The sequence below is a fragment of the Onychomys torridus genome, chromosome 16, assembly GCF_903995425.1.
Source record: "Onychomys torridus chromosome 16, mOncTor1.1, whole genome shotgun sequence".
Lineage (NCBI taxonomy): Eukaryota > Metazoa > Chordata > Mammalia > Rodentia > Cricetidae > Onychomys > Onychomys torridus.
The window spans coordinates 44945814-44961917 of NC_050458.1; the positions used below are offsets into that span (position 1 = coordinate 44945814).

Sequence of the window (16104 nt, forward strand, 5' to 3'; positions counted from 1 at the left end):
CTCTCCCACGCAGTTCAGGAGGGCTAGTTCCTGCTCCTCACATGTGCCCAGATGGCTTGGGTGACGCTTCTCTAGGCCTGTCTATGTGCACAAGCACACTCAGCCCCCTCCAGGAGCACTGGTCTGTTCCATCACTGTCCAGTGGATCCGATGGAAATCTGCTACAAGTGGACACGGAGGCCGAGTGGAGCAGAACAGAGTCCTTGTTCCAGGAAAGTTCAATACACCATAGACTGTTTAGTTTTTAGTCATTTTAATTGTAAAAACCAAGACGTTTATATAAATAAGACCGCTGTGTAAAATATGATTCACCCTTCTACTAAAACCCTTCCCCACACTCAAAAAGAATCTAAAAAAGCCAGCAAGGTAAGAAGTACAAACAGCATGCGGTCCCTGATAAAGTTCCTGGCAGGCCAGGTTTCCCTGCTAACGGGGCCTCACGGTGAGAGCACTCCTGGCCCAGGCATCTCACCAGAGTTCAGCAACATCTTGAGAACTTGCTCTACACCGTGGCCCTAGCTCTCAGCCATGCAGCTGATCTGATGGAGGTGGTATGAAAGGTTTGGGTGGCCCGGGCTGGGAGAAGGGGACGGGAAGACTGTGTGATCCTCATGCCAAAGCCAGAACTGTGAACTGCTGGTCCAGTAAGATGGTTGTCTATTCAGCCCTGGGTTAGGCTGGGGAAGGGGAGAGGGGACCTTTCCCCAGTGACAAGGAGAGAAATGTTCTGTGTCTTATGAGAGGCGAGGCCCTTTCTTAGGTTGCTGCCACATAGTCATTAATGACAAGGGCAGCAGATATTTCCCAGCAGTCCTGGGGGCAGAAGGACTTTGGGGCTTCTGGGATGAAAGGTGGGACCAGTCCATTCCAAGGAGAAAAATCCCATGACCTCACCCCTTCACCTGTCACACAATCCCACTCCTCAGGTACACACAGCTCAGGACTCCGAGGGAGACAGTGGAGAGCCTGGGAGAGGCGATGTTACTAACTCACACATTGGGTGTGGCTCAGGAAACCGGTACACAAGAACAAAGGAAAAGACTGAACCCCCACAAAAGAGCCAGGCTCTGCCTAGGGCTGCCCCCCAGCCCAGAGGAGAAGTGGGAGAGCTGCAGGGTGGTGTCAGGAGCACTTCCACACACACACAGCCAGGGTTCCCCCGAAGTACAGGTAGAGGAGGTTCTTCACCTCATGGGTGATCTCGAACCCAAAGCCCTCGCCGATCACCACATGCCAGGAAGAGCCGAACTTCTTGTCCATTGTCTCTTTGATCATCTTTGCGGCACTCTGGAAGGGAGAAGGTGCCAGTCAGGGGCAGTGACAGGTACAAGACAGTTCCCACACCAGGAAGGAGAAGCCGGGCACTGAACGCTAGGTAGAAAATGGCTGCTGCCCAGCCTGCCTTCAGTCTGCCTGCAAGATCACCACAGATGGCTCTGCACAGCACCTCTTGCAGGGCTATGCTCTGCACAGCACCTCCTGCAGGGTTGTGGGACCAGCACCTGGCCCTCATCAGGAAGGACCTGGTGACAGCAGCAGAGACGGAGGTGTGAGAGAGCCTAGGCTGAAGGTTGTCGGCTCTCTCACTCTGGGTTCCAGAGCAGCACCAACATCCTCAGCTGTGGACCAGGAACACAAAGAGGAAGTAAAGGAGTGAGGATGCTCAGTGCGAGGGCACAACGTGGGCCCTGCGGGTACCCTGAGGGGCCGCTTGTTACCAGCAAGTGTGGCAGGTTCCAGAAAGACCCCAGTCACAGCAATGGCACCCCACTTCCCATGTCGGCTCTTTCCAAAGCTTCCCTCAGCATGAAGAGGTTTAGGGACACTGAGCACGTGTCCCCATTACCTCAGTGGCTCAGGAAAGAGGTACCACCACCCCTAGCCTCCAGACTAGGGCTCTGGGTTCAGAGCTGAGAAATGGCTTGTCTTGAGGACACAGTGAGGGAGGGTTGCAGATGGGATGTGGCCACACTACCACCCTTTCTCACCACAGCCTCATGAATGGCACTGCTGGGCTGATACCTGTGGCCGAGCTGGGACTCCACCCTTTCTGAATGGATGGATGAATTCATGGATGAATGCCTGGCAGGCCTCTGCTCATAGCTGAGATGGAGCCCAGAAAGATGCCCTAGCCAATAATTCACTTGAGGAGTTTGGGGGCAGAGGTGGTATGGAGACCCTGCTGGCTTCCCTCCCTCTGGGGCTGGATGTGGCCCTTGGTACCCTGGCTAGAGCCGACCTCGTCTTTCACTGGCCTTCACAACAGTGACCACTCCCAAGCATGGCTCTAGCTTTGTCTGGCAGGACTCTGGAGCTGGCTACAGGGCTTTGGAGCCACCCTACGATCACACACAGGATCACCAGAGACACGAGGGGTCGCCTGCACTGATGGCAATACCTCGTTGTTGTTGGAGAATTTCTCACAGGCTGTGACACAAAGCTCCATGGTCTCCACTCGCATCTCCTCTGGCATGTCCGAGTGCTAGAGACAGGGCAGGGTGACAAACAGAGAGAGGCTTAGCCCGTGACCTAGCCCTCCTGGCCAGCCTCTCGGTCTTCAGCTTAAGGCACGGACACTAGGTGGCTTCCCTGGCCCAGTCCTGGGCAAGTGACTTCTCCCTGACTGGGGCCTACAGCTGGGGGGGCATGTGATGGTAATGTACTACATGTTCTAGGGCCCATGCCCCTCTGCAAGGGTCCATGTTCCCACCGAGGACCATGTGTGGGAGGGAGCCTGGCCATTCCCTGGGGCCCCGCTCCCTCCTGCTCCTTGGCTCCTTTCTCGGGCGGTTTGCCAGGTTCTCCTCCCGGATGGAGGCCAGGGCCTGTCTTCATCCTCTCCCTCTGCAGTCAACTCCTTCCACAGAGCTGTGCCTTCCACAGGGGCGGGTCCCATGTCTTCATGCCATCCTTGGGTTCTAGACTTCCATGTCCCACTGCCCAGGTGAGCCTCACTCGACTATCTCAAATACCTCCCAGTTTCCCCTCAAACCTACTCTGGTTACAGTTTCACTTTCTTGGGAACAAGGACTTTTCCTTAACTTTGGCCCATCCTTGACTGTCTTCCCCTGGCATCCAGATCCCACCCAGTGAACAGCTTAGTTGGAGCCAACCTCACACCTCCACTCCAGGGCTTGACCACAGCCAGGGCTTGACCACTGACCACTCTCCTAACTACAGCAAGAGTGCTTTGCTTTCTTTTCTTTTCTTTTTTCTTTTCTTTCCTTCTCTTTTCTTCTTCTTTTCTTTTCTTTTCTTCCTTCCTTCCTTCCTTCCTCCTTCCTTCCTTCCTTCCTTTCTTTCTTTCTTTTTTTTTTTTCTGAGACAGGGTTTCTCTGTGTAGTTTCGGTGCCTGTCCTGGAACTAACTCTGCAGACCAGGCTGGCTTCGAACTCAAGAGATCTGCCTGGCTCCACCTCCTGAGTACTGAGATTAAAGGCATGCATCATCACTACCCGGCTCTTCTAACGACTCGAGACAACGTCACCTACAACTTCTGCCCCTCACTGCTCCTTGGACCTCCAGACAGAACCCACATTCCTCACTGTGTTCCTCACGTGGCTGCCGGCCAGGCCTGCACAGACTAACCCCCATCGCTCTGACCCTCCCATCTGCCACTCCTTAAGGGCTCCAGCCAGCCATGTTGACGCCAAACTCGCCTCCACTCAGCCTCCAGTGCCTGCTGCTTCTTTGAGGGGCAGAGGCTTCCTCGGGTTCTTTCAAGGTCTGTCACCTAACTAGATGAGGGCCTCTGCACCAGCTCAGCTCTTCTGTACAGCACATATCACCTGCCACTGTGTCCTTTGCACAGGCCAGATCATCATCACCTGCCTTGTTTGCCACCATCTCCACAGTGCCTAGACCACGCCTGGCCTAGAGCGGGCGGCCTGAACATAACTTGGTGAATGAAGGAATGGATGAAAGAATGAGTCACTGAGACTGTTAGATGTTTGGGTTGGAGCCAGCAGATCCTTTCCTCTCACTGCAAGCCCCACCCACCTGCAGGCTGTGGGGCCTGCTGGCCACTCTCCTCCCTCCCTAGGCTTACCCTGACCAAGGGGAAGGTCTGCAGCCGCTTATAGTCAGCCTCTTCTTTCTTCCCTTCTGTCTCTCCCATGATCCTCCCAGCGTGCCCTCAGGAGGAGAGTGGAACTTTCAGGAGGCGCTGGGCCCAGCAGTCACAGCGCCCAGGAGGCTCGGGAAGCAGGCCTTGCCAACTTGGCGGGAGCAGAAAATGTCTTTCCCCGAGGGGTGCTGCAAAGAACAGGAAAAGCAGGAGGGAAGAGTTGGCTTCAAAACCACACATCACAAATTAGAAATGTCTCAGTGACGATCTGACACCTCCCCATCTCAACGCCTCTGCCTCCTTTCCCAAATGGCCAGCAAGTCTGCAGACGGAGGGTGAGTCAACCTGAGATGCTGCAAGAACACACTGTCATTGTCAAGACAGATACTGACTGTGGGCCACGCCAAGGATGGAGTCCCGAGCTACCAATTAGCAAGGATAGTTTCTGAGTGCCGATGACAGTCTGTCTGGTACTGAGGAAGCCACAGGCACAGGTGACCACTGACAATTTGTTACCAAGGTCCCTTCTGCAGGACCCTGCTCTGCAGACTAGGAACAGTGTTGTGTGGTGGCTTTCTTGGCATACTGGGTGCCTTGATGGTCCCTGCCTTCTCTCCCAGAGCCACTAGCTGGTCTAGGAGCTGAAAAGCCCAGGTGCTGGTACCAGTTCAGTCAATAACCAGCAGCACAGCAAAGGAGTTCTCTTCAGTGACTGGGGCTATATCCATGGCAGGGGACTTAATGAGACTAGCTAGGCATGTGGAGCAGCACACAGTGCCCGGAATGTGGGTATCACTTGACCAGTGGCTGTCTCCCCTTCCTCTGGCTCACAGGGCACTCAATGAGGGTATAGTAGTAGGTCTAGGCCTTTTTTTTTTTTTTTTAAAGACAGGCTTTCTAGACTCTTAAATGCAGTAGATCTGGGCAGAGCTTTTCATGAACAGATATACTGCAGCCTAAATGACCACCAGCCCTGCAGAAGTCAGGATGCTTCTACATCCCAGTTTCATGTACCCTAGAATGAAATCAAAGGGCTTCCTCTCTCAGAGGAACTAACATGATGGATCTAATCACTGTTATGGTGAACCTTTCTAGAAATTCACTCAGACAAAGGAGGCCACATACCAGGGCAGCAATTTTTGTTGTTGTTATTGCTTTTGTTTGTTTGTTTTTTACTTTTTGTTTTTCAATATAGGATTTCTCTGTGTAACAGCTCTGGCTGTCCTGGAACTCACTTTGTAGATCAGGCTGACCTTGAACTCAAAGATTGGCTTGCCTCTGCCTCCTGAGAGCTGGGATCAAAGGTGTGCACCACCACTGCCCGGCTTATTCACATTTCTTAATTTCACTGCAGAGCCACTGAACTCCAAGACAGTCAGCATAGTAACCAAGAGGTATGTATATTTTGAGACACACATATATTTTGAGACAGTGTTTTTTTTCAGGCTGGTTTGGAACTTCTGGACTCAAATGATCCTCCTGCTTCAGTGTGCAAAGAGCTGGGCCTGGCTAACAGGCGGTAAGAGGAGGTGATGTGGATTAGCTGTCCCCACCAGCCATGCACTAGCCCAGGTTCCCAGGACTCCGTCTTTATGCAGAACTCCATGGTGACTGCTGCAGAAGTTAGAGCCTGGGAGTGGAGGCAGGAGAGCTGCCACCTCTGGCTTGAGATCACTCAGCCCAGGAGTGAGGAGAGCTATTGGCCACAGCATTGCCCTAGGGCCACTCCCTCACTTCACGCTCATGCACACACACACACACACACACACACACACACACACACACACACACGCACGCACGAGCGCACATACACAAGGGCCCTTTCTGCACACTTGACCGCAAGTGTGGCTCAGATGACCTGGCAGTAATGGGAGTGCTCCACCTCCCTCCCAGTGTCTGTGGTCCTAGGGTGTCTGCGATCTGGCTTGCCTGAGCACTGAGCTTTCTAGGTACTCTTTCCAGGCTGCACTATGCTCTTAATTCACACCTCTCTGATGTCACAGCCACCCTCGGTGCCACACCATTGGAGGGCATCATCAAGTAAGGCTCAAAGCTTGGCAGGGACTCCATCATTCCACGACATGGTGTTTTCTGATTTCCCGGGGGACAGATGGCTCCACTTATCTTCTAACTCTGGGCATTTGTACAACTTGGGTTTTAGCAGGTTTTGTTTGTCTCTACATATGCGTTTTGGCTGTTTACCAAGCACAATCTTACTGCACTTTCTGGTCAGGTTTCTTGTTCCACAAAATTCAAAGGGCCATTCATCTCTGCTCACTGGTGTTAAAGCCTGTCTCCCAGCCCATCCTACGCTCCTAGCTTTAGTAACACCATGTTATTGCCTCCTCAGCCACCTTCGTCAGGGTGGTATGGTAGGGGTGCCAGGGCTTTCCACTTTGTTTACCTCTGAGAATCCCAAGTGGGAATGACTTAAAGTATGGGAGCAGCTGCTCCAGCATCTTCTACTTAAGTGTTTCAGTTCAAGTGGATTTATCCTCAGAGCTAAGAAAGGCTTCCAGGCAGGGGACAGGAGGGAACAAAGAACCCGTGGTGCACACCAACCTCAAGGCAGTCCTATCTATCTTAGCCGCAAAACAGAATCTGTGGGAGGTCACAGGACTTCCTGGGTGCTACCAGAGTCCACTCTTCAGGAACCAAGTAGGGAAGTCCCTAGGATAGTTCCAGGGAGCAGCAGCATGGAGTGGAGGATGCCAAGTCCGAACATTGATGTCTAGGGGCCACAAGTGTGGCTAAGAGACAAAGCACTTACTTAGCAGGTGCAAGGCCTTGAGTTCGAGCCCTAAAGCTAAAAAATGGACATATAAGTCAACAAACCATGAAGCACTGAGGTCTAGATGCCGGTTCCATAAGAGAATGGAGTTCTGCCTACTTCCTTGGCTTTCTTATTCTTGGGAGGCCGACACAAGTGTTGTCTGAGAGGTGGGAACCCCAGTGCCCTGTGGTCCCCGATTCTCTGCTCTCTAGGAACATCATCCCTCCAGCCAGCCTCAGCCAACATTAGTCAACCAGATACGCCATGGACCATGATTCATGAACACAACAGCCTTCCTAACCACTGCATATACTCCTGGCAATCCAAAACAGGTAAGACTTACAGAGCAGAGGAATTGTTACAGATGGCAGGCTTCCACACAGAAAGGGAAGACAGTTTTATGCTCCTGTATCATTCTGGTGCAGCTCTGGTCTCTCAGTCATGATTAACGCACCCTGCTGAATGGATGCTACCTAAAATAGCACAACTGGGGCTTTAATAACCTTATCAATCTCCCATGAGAATGAGCACATGCCCAAGAGGTTCCATCAGAACAAGCCACACTTTTGAATAATGCAAGTGTGCCACAGTCAGGGTACCAAAGGTCAACCCGATGCCATCTGGCCCTTAGTGGTACTTGAAGCCGGCATGAACTTGCTCTTCCCTCAGGACTCTGTTAATGCTCTGCATAGCCTCATCCAAGAGGTACACACAGGGCTGCCCCATTGCCTTGTCAAAGCCAGTGTCCCTGTCTGGAGGGTCCTTGCTCTTTGTGACACTGACCTTCAGTCACTATTTGTTATTTTGCTTCTGAAGTATTTGAGGAGAATCTTTAAGAGGGTTAGAGTGTGCAGGTTTGGGGGAAATATTTGGTCTCTTGAAAGTAAAGCCAAAAGCATCTATCAACTGTGTGTGCGCATGCCTATGTGTGTGTTTGTGTGTGTTCATGAGTACACATGCATGCATGACCTGTGTGTATGTCCATGTGCTTATGAAGCTATATGCTTATTAACCTGGAACATTCTTGGCTCTTAGGCTGATAACCCACTATATAACCAAGAGACTGCAGGACCCTTTTGGAACATGTCATGGTGTTTCCAAAGACTGGCTCTGCAGGTGGGTCTGAATTCACATCTCCTCTGATCCTGATAAGTACTCCTGCCCCTAAGCCTCGACTTTGAATCTGGAAGTGGGCTGAGCAAGCTCTACCTCACAGTAAGGACCAGCACCTGCTTCTGGAGTGTCAGGAAGAGGAACTTTGCCATCTCTCTTCATAGGAGCCAACCACGTATTTAAGCATTTGGGCCAGCACACTATCACTTCCCCATCCCACTGTGGGTCAGCCTGGGCTTAGCACCAAAGGAAGAGAGTCGAAGTCTGGGTTGGGCCAATGGTGGCGGTGGCATGGCCACATCCTACCTTCACCTTCGTATTCATTGCTACATTTCAACACTTGAGCTCCCCAGTGAATGGGCTTCCAACTCTTCGGAGGGCCTTAGGGAAGGAGGAGAATCAGGCGCCCAGTGCCCAGAGAGGTTTGGTTGCTGGCCTGAGAGTGTACAGCCAGCATTGGCAGAGCCAGGATCTGAGCCCAGATCCAACCTCCTGACTTCATCATGCTTTTTCCCCCACTTTGGAAGAAGTAACATCAATATTGGCATCTTCCAGCTCAACCACCTATCTGTGCCTGCCTCCTATATCTACACATTCAGGGGTCTTTGCGCCCACCACAGCCAGCAGAGTAATGATCTCTGGGAGACAGGAAAGTGGTTTGGTTCAATATGACTCAGTAATGGGTGTTGGTTCAAACTTCTAGAGTCTGACCTGGAGTAGTTTATTTTAGGTATATTTAACAACAGCATAGTTTGGTGAAATTTTTTCTGGTGATAATTAACTCAATCCTATGTGCACAATAAAGCTTAAGATATGACTACATCGGGGTTGGAGAGATGTCTCAGTACTGACTGTTCTTCCAGAGGACTCAGGTTCAATTCCCAGCAACCACATGATAGCTCACTACTGTCTGTAACTCCAGTTCCAGGGGATCTGACACCTTCACACAGACATACATGCAGGCAGAACACAAATTCACATAAAACAAAAGTAAATAAATTAAAAAAGATTATGACTACATCAAAACTCTTGGTAAAATACATGTGATGTCTTCCATAAAGAGAGGTTCTATAGATTGACAAGCTCATGATAAAGGTCTGGGGGAGGATCCAGTGTGCTCTCAGCCACACAGATAGCACAAAAGTCCAAGTCTATTAGCCACATCTGTCCCCAGCCTTTCAGGTGGGATGCTTTGAAGAAGCAACTGTGTGTTTAAAATTCTAGGTCCCTTGTGCTTACCTGTGAGCACAAAGACCTCTCTGCCTCCCACACCTCCTTCTTTTTTAGGTTTTAAGGAGAAAATTGTGTCTGTACTAGAAGCCAAGGTTGAATGCACTGCCTGCATGGCTAGTCTATTAGAGCAAGCATAAGAGAACTTCAAGAATAGCTAACAGAGGACCAAGGAAAGGGGGAAGCCATCTTAACCATGGTGGCCATTCATAGGTCCCCTGAGATTTTGATGATCTCTTTATGCAGATCATTAATTTGAGCATCGATAGTGTGAGAAGATCTGACACATTAAAGCAACCCATGCTTTAAATCATTGGCACCCAAGATTATGCTTGAGCAACAAATATCTACACAGCTCTCTTCTGTAACCCCACAGAGCCACAGCAGGGCCATGCATGTGTGCCTTGGTCATCACATCACTGCTTTTTCTGACATGTCCACCCTCTGCCTCTAGCAAACAGATGACAACAAAGAGGAGAAGGATCCAGGCACACTAGCAGCGAGGTCAGGTGACGACTGGTTCCCCAAAGGCCTGGGGTACCCAGGTCATGGCACAGTGAAATACAAACCCAGGGTGGCTGTTCTCCAATTTTACTGGAAGGGCATTGGCAATCCACCATCTTGTTGGGTGCAGTGGCACTCAGAAGCCAGGCTGGCCTACATAATGGGTTTCAGGCCAAACAAGGCAATAGAGTGAGACCCTGTCTATCCTCGCCCTCCACCCCCTTGGTTTTTCCAAGACAGGGTTTCTCTGTAGCTCTGGCTGTTCTGGAACTCACTCTGTAGACCAGGCAGGCTGTAAACTCATAGAGATCCACCTGCCTCTACCTCCTAGGATTAAAGGTGTGTGCTGCCACTGACACCACCACTGGGTGGCATGACACCCTGAATAAGAAACAGAAATAAGGGCTGGAGAGATGGCTCAGAGGTTAAGAGCACTGACTGCTCTTCCAGAGGTCCTGAGTTCAATTCCCAGCAACCACATGGTGGCTCACAACCATCTGTAATGAGATCTGGTGCCCTCTTCTGGCCTGCAAAAATGCATGTAGGCAGAACATTGTATACATAATAAATAAATAAATCTTAAAAAAAAAAAAAGAAAGAAACAGAAATAAGAATAAGAAACATTCAGGGTTGGGGATTTAGCTCAATGGTAGAGCGCTTGCTAGGCCTAAGGCCCTGGGTTCGGTCCTCAGCTCCCCCAAAAAAAGAAATATTCTTTTTTTTTTTTGAGCTGAGGATCGAACCCAGGGCCTTGCGCTTGCTAGGCAAGTGCTCTACCACTGGGCTAAATCTCCAACCCAAGAAATATTCTTTTAAGGAAAAATAAAGGAAGGAGGGAGCGGGGGAGTAGGCCATCATCTGCTGTGAGCAGGAGACCAGTTGACAGTAAGGAGGGATAACTGAGTCCCTAAAAAGAAAGGGACCTTTTACACATATACAAGCTGTCTCGTTTGGTTTGAAAAGGCCTTTGCTTTTTCTCAATTACACTGAGGCCCAGTGCAAACTTCGTTAAGCTTTGGTCATGGAGAGGGAGGGGAAAGGGAAGAGAAGGGAGGGGAGGGGGGGATTAGAAGAGACATCTGTTGACTCACTGAGCTAGGGGATCAACATTTGCTTTGTCCAACACCACATGCTAAACGACAGTGACTCACACAGTACACTCCCACGGACACACCCGAATTTGGATGAGATCCCAAACATTTTCGTTAAGAGACAAGTAAGAAAGAGTCATAAGCATGGTAGCCACAGGCTCGTCGGCATGAGAGCGGCTACCTACAGCTCGGTTACGCAGCCTCCCGCCCCACTTCTTCCACACTCACAACGGATTTGAACGGGAGGAATTAAAAGTGACATTATCACAGGCTTGAACTGCACGCAGCACTGATCTATTTCCCAGGAAACCACTGACAATTGCTAATCAGCAATCACACCTTACAAGTGATCACGACTTCACCACGTGTCGTGAGTCCTGACACCCTGGAGCTCAGGGACTTCAGTCTCTTTCACTGTTCCAGAATGCGCAATCCAGTGTCAGGCACATGCGGAAGTCCAAAGGATATCCAAAATGTAATGAAATTCTATTTCAATTGTCTCCTGAGAGGGGAGAGGTCCATTCAAAGCCATCCAATAATAAACTAAACACTGGAGCTGGGATGGCTCAGTGTGGTTTGTTGCACAAGCATGAAGACTTGAGATCAGACCCCAGCACCCACAGGAAAAGCGGGGTGCAGAGCCTGGTCACCTGAGTTCAGTCCCCAGAACCCATGTGGAGAGAGACAGTGCCCCAAAGTTGCCCTTTGACCTCCACATGCACCTTGGGGGGTACATTACATGCTTACACCCTCTCTTTCCCTCACACATAAGTACACACACCCAGAGGTGGCTGGATGCTATGCTCTACGCCTGTAATCCTGGTGCTGGACAGGCAGGGACAGAGGAATCCCGGGGCTTGCTGGCCAGCCGGTATAGCCAATAAGTGAGCTATAGATTTAAAGAGAGATCTTGTTTAAAAAAAAAAAGGTGGGGCACGATTGAGAAAAATATCCGTCATCCATCTCTGGCCTCCATATTCATGTACAAACAGGCACTCCTAAAGAGGAACATGTATACACACAAAGTTTTTAAACATATATTTACTTAATACTAATCTTCAGCCAGAAATCAGGAGAAGAATTCTACATTCAGGCTCTCAAAAATTCACCACCCTGCAAAAAATTGACACTCCCTCCCCACCCCCCATGAGCCATTACTGATGAGCACATAGCCCGAGCAAAGCAAAGTGACTTTCCCACTTTCCATCCAGCTGAGAAAGGGAGGGCCAGATCCCACCCCAGCACACATGACTTCAAGACTATGCTTTCGACAACTCCACTCTAACCAAGCAAGAAGCAGCGCTGCCATCGTGGGGCTCCCAGCATATATGAAAACGGTCCCGGGAGTTATGATCCATGGCAGAAAGACATGACAGAGAAGGAAGAGACTGGGAGGGGGTGGGAGGATGTCAAGAGAAGCTCAGCATGAAGGGCAGCACAGGAGTCAGTACTAGTGGGTGAGCATCCGGCACTGGAGTAGACTGTCCAGACAGGGGAAGCTCACAGGTTCCTGGGACTGCTGACCGAACACAGTTGAGAAGGGCAAAGAGAGGGCTGGAGTTGGGTTGTGCAAGGGCCCTAAAACTCAGGCATAAAAACTGTGGATTTTGTTTTTTGAGATAGGCTTTCACACACCACAGGCTGGCCTTGAACTCACTGAGCAACCGAGGATAAACCTGATACTGTTCCTAAGTACTAGGACTGCAAGCATGCACCACTGTGCCTAGCTTCTTGGAGGCTGGTAGCACAGTGGCTGGTAACTTGGGTTGTTGATAGGGACAACAGTTAGAAATACAGCAATAACCCCCATGACAGGCATTAACAGCCTGGACTAGGATGGCGGCCTCAGGAATGGAAAGGATGTGATATCCCCATGGAGACAGAATCAAGATAATTTGATAACTCAGTCCTTAGTGGAATGGGCCAGGCAGACCATGGAGAAAGCCCGGTAGAACAGATGGGCAGGTGGAGAAGGAGGCCAGCTTGATTTTGGCAGCTGGCAAGACTCGAATGGAGACATCTGGTCAGGAGTACAAGATGATGCAATTGTGGATGGCTGGAAAAAGGAAGCCATGAGCCCAGCCCGCACCACCATACCAACCTCTTCTCATCCCCTGCCCACAATACCTAACCACAAAGCACAGGGAAAGACCAAAGCCAGACAGCAGCTGTGAGGTTCTTCTGCAGAGAGTGGGTACTAAGTGGGTTCCACGGGAAATCTCTGGGTCCCTCCCAGGAGGGAAAGTGTGAGGTGCTAAGAGACAAAGAAAGGAAATTAGGGGGTTGGAGAAATGGGTCACTTTATCTGTCTAAAAGCTGGGTGTGGCAGCCATGCACTGGAGAGGCAGCTGGAAGGATCCTTGGAGATCATTGGCCATCTAGCCCAATAGCAAGTTCCTAGCATCAACAAGAGACCCTGTCTCAAAAAAAATAAGGTGAAGAGAGATGGGCAGTGGTGGCGCACACCTTTAATCCCAGTATTGGGGAGGCAGAGGCAGGCAGATTTCTGTGAGTTCGAGGCCAGCCTGGTCTACAAAGCAAGTTCCAGGGCAGCCAGAGCTGTTACACAGAGAAACCCTGTCTTGAAAACAAACGAAATTTAAAAAAAAAAAAGAAAGAAAGAAAGAAAAAGAAAAAAGAAAGAGAAAAAAAATACGGTGGACAGTGATTAAGACACCAAAAGTTGGCCTCTGGCCTCCACATGAACCTGTATACACAGGAACATATATACACAGAGAAAAAAGAAAGCTGGCAAGTACTGAATCTACACTGGACTGGGCGACCCTTCCTACTTCAATTGCCAAAGGAGATGGGCTTCGGAATACTGGCTTTACAGGTGCACCGACTGGTGCCCAGAGAGATCTCAGCTAACTTGCCAGGATTCTTACAAGTGGGAATCCAATTTAGGTTTGCCAAGTTCTTTGCAGCACGTAAATGGAGGGAAGAGAGAGAACCCATCCTCCGGGGAGCTAACAGTTGAGTCCAAGAACAACATCCTAGGACGTCCGAGTCCAAACGCCCTTTGCGACCGTTCAATCCAATTTCGCCTTTATAGATGGGGAAACTGAGTCCCCCCCCCCCACACACACACACAACGGGCAATAGTCAGCCCAGAGTCCCAGGACCCCAGTCGCCAAATTTCCAAACCAAGTGGTCTGGGACGAGGCAGCGGGGTGGCGCGGGGACAAGGCGTTGCGGGAGTCAGAACAGGGAGGATGCGAGGGCACGGTGCTAGACAGGGCCCTGGGTGGGTGAGGAGGAGCGGCCTGCACAGTGGGAGTGGGCAGGCACAATGTCACGGTCGAGCTCCGCGGTCCTCTACCTGGGACAAGGGGAGGTCCTGGGCCGGGAACCGCAGACTGGGGATCAAGGTGCGGCCTCACGCGGGGCCAGGCCTCGTCCGCCCTGCGCGTCCTCCCGCCCGCCCTCCCTCCGGGCCAGCCCACCCCGCCACGCTGCCCTGCGGCCTCACCTGCTCCCGCGGGGGCCAGAGCCTAGGCCGCTGCCAGCGCACCCCCGCCAGGGTTGTTAAGGAGCGAACAAGAGTGTCTTAGCAACCATCCCGGAAGTCCCGTCCCCTCGCCGGACGTTGACAGCAATTTCACTTATTATTGGTGGAGAGGAGTGCCAATTCATTCCGGAGGTGTCTAGGAGGCCGGCCCTCACGCGAGGGGCGTGGCTTAGAGACCGGGGAGGCGGGGCTTCGCTTATAGTTGTCTTAAGTATGCCAGAGCATCCACCCGCAAGCTGTAGTTGTCTCTGGAGAGAAACAACAAACTTCGCGAAGCTGTATTGCTCTGTGAGTTTTCGTCATTGGAAATGACAAATGCAGTTCGTTGGTGTCGTGACGCTGACGCTGATCTTCTGTTTTACAAGGACCTCAAGAACCTGATGTAATTTATGTAATGCTTTAGAGGAACTGTCTCATTGATTCTCAACACAGTAGTTTCAAGTAGCAACATCCGTAATCCTGTCTGAACCGATGTGTAGAACTTGAGAGACGGAAGGAGAGAATCAAGGAATAGCCCTGGAGAAGGAACCCGATTCCTCTTTTCCTTGCGCACACCCTCCAGAGTCACCTTGCCCTTGAGGCTGGAAGACACCTGTACCATGAGATGCAGCTGTGAAAAATCTGCTTTTGATTCTTCTTGGGAGGAAATGATCAAAGAGCGTTAGTGCAGCTGGGTGAGGGGAAGGTGAAGAGGAAGAAGAATGGATCAAAGGGTCACTAGGATACCCCATAATTTAAACATTTTCTGTATGCTTAACATGTACTCATTAGTGAAGTTCCACTAGCCGGTTTCCTGGCATCTACAGGAGTCTCAGCCCTGGCTTGATGCTGGTGATTCCAGGGAAGCCACAGTCCAGCAGGAAAAGAGCCATGAGGAGAAATGGGTACAGAATCTATTATTCCACACGCTTCTATAGCAGAGGCTGGGCAGGGTACTGTCTCTTCTAGATGTGGCACCTAAGTGGGTGGAGCCCAAGATGACCAGAAGGCTAAGGAGAACGGAACAGTAAGTTGCCCGGGGAGTAGTTAGCGGCTCCAGGAGACCTGGGTGCAGGGCCAGTGTAGTGTAGGTAGGAGAGAAGACACAGGAGGAAGTAGGGGAGTAGATGGAGGGGTTTGAAGCATGAATACCTCCTGGTGTGAGGTGAGAATGGAGCACAGTTGTTGCAGGAGAGCTTCTGGGAAGCAATAACAAGTTCTGATCTAGGACAGAGGACTAACCCTAGCCTGAGTGTGTGGACTGAGTGCAGACACACGGCGGCGCTTGGTTTGACTCAGCAGTGTGAATTCTGCCACTGTTGCCAGCCCCCAGCTTGTCTTCCTGAAAAGTTCTGAGGGTCTGTGGAAAGTCTTACTCAGCCTCCAGATTTCCTTAATCTGGAGACGAAGGGCAGCCTTTGAGGGGGATGATGCTCTCACTTCTGTATCTTATACAAACGTCTCCCGAAAGGGGTCCATGTTTGCCATCTCTCTTTCTCACCTCCCATTCATTCTTCTGCCCACCGCAATCTGGCTTCCCCTCCCACAATGCCACTGAAATTTCCTCTCTCAAGGTTACCAGTGACCCGCTGAGAAGCAGAAACTGATAGACCTTCTTAGTTTTTATTTCCCAGCGACTCATCTCCCCTGCAGGCAGCACCAAGCACAAGAGTCTTCCCACAATTCTCCATTGCAGAGGTAGAATCTCTAGATCTCTTTGCAATGCAGACTCCAGGGTCTCCTGCAACAGAACGGGGAGAGGCAGGAACATGGGTCTTTCCCCCAGATCTCTAATTCATTTGGCTCCCATCTTGGACTCTTGCTTTGCTCCTTAACC

At 50.8% G+C, this 16104-nt stretch overlaps 1 protein-coding gene across 1 annotated transcript; it reads right to left on the minus strand.

Annotated features, from left to right (window-relative positions):
* Positions 1-235: 235 nt before the first annotated feature.
* On the minus strand, positions 236-14358 carry Dnal4 (dynein axonemal light chain 4). The gene is made up of 4 exons (XM_036208273.1): positions 14250-14358; positions 4049-4254; positions 2399-2482; positions 236-1287 (listed from the first exon to the last, which is right to left on the minus strand). The coding sequence occupies exons 2-4, from the start codon at positions 4115-4117 to the stop codon at positions 1123-1125; spliced, it is 318 nt and encodes a 105-aa protein (XP_036064166.1). The 5' UTR covers positions 4118-4254; positions 14250-14358; the 3' UTR covers positions 236-1122.
* Positions 14359-16104: the final 1746 nt, after the last annotated feature.

Bases quoted from the DNA above. Each gene is read 5' to 3' on its own strand.
- Dnal4 (XM_036208273.1), bottom strand. From the start codon at position 4,117: ATGGGAGAGACAGAAGGGAAGAAAGAAGAGGCTGACTATAAGCGGCTG. The intron at 2,483-4,048 runs GTAAGCCTAGGG...CCCTGTCTCTAG, and splicing joins AGACCTTCCCCTTGGTCAGG to CACTCGGACATGCCAGAGGA. The intron at 1,288-2,398 runs GTATTGCCATCA...TCTCCCTTCCAG, and splicing joins AATTCTCCAACAACAACGAG to AGTGCCGCAAAGATGATCAA.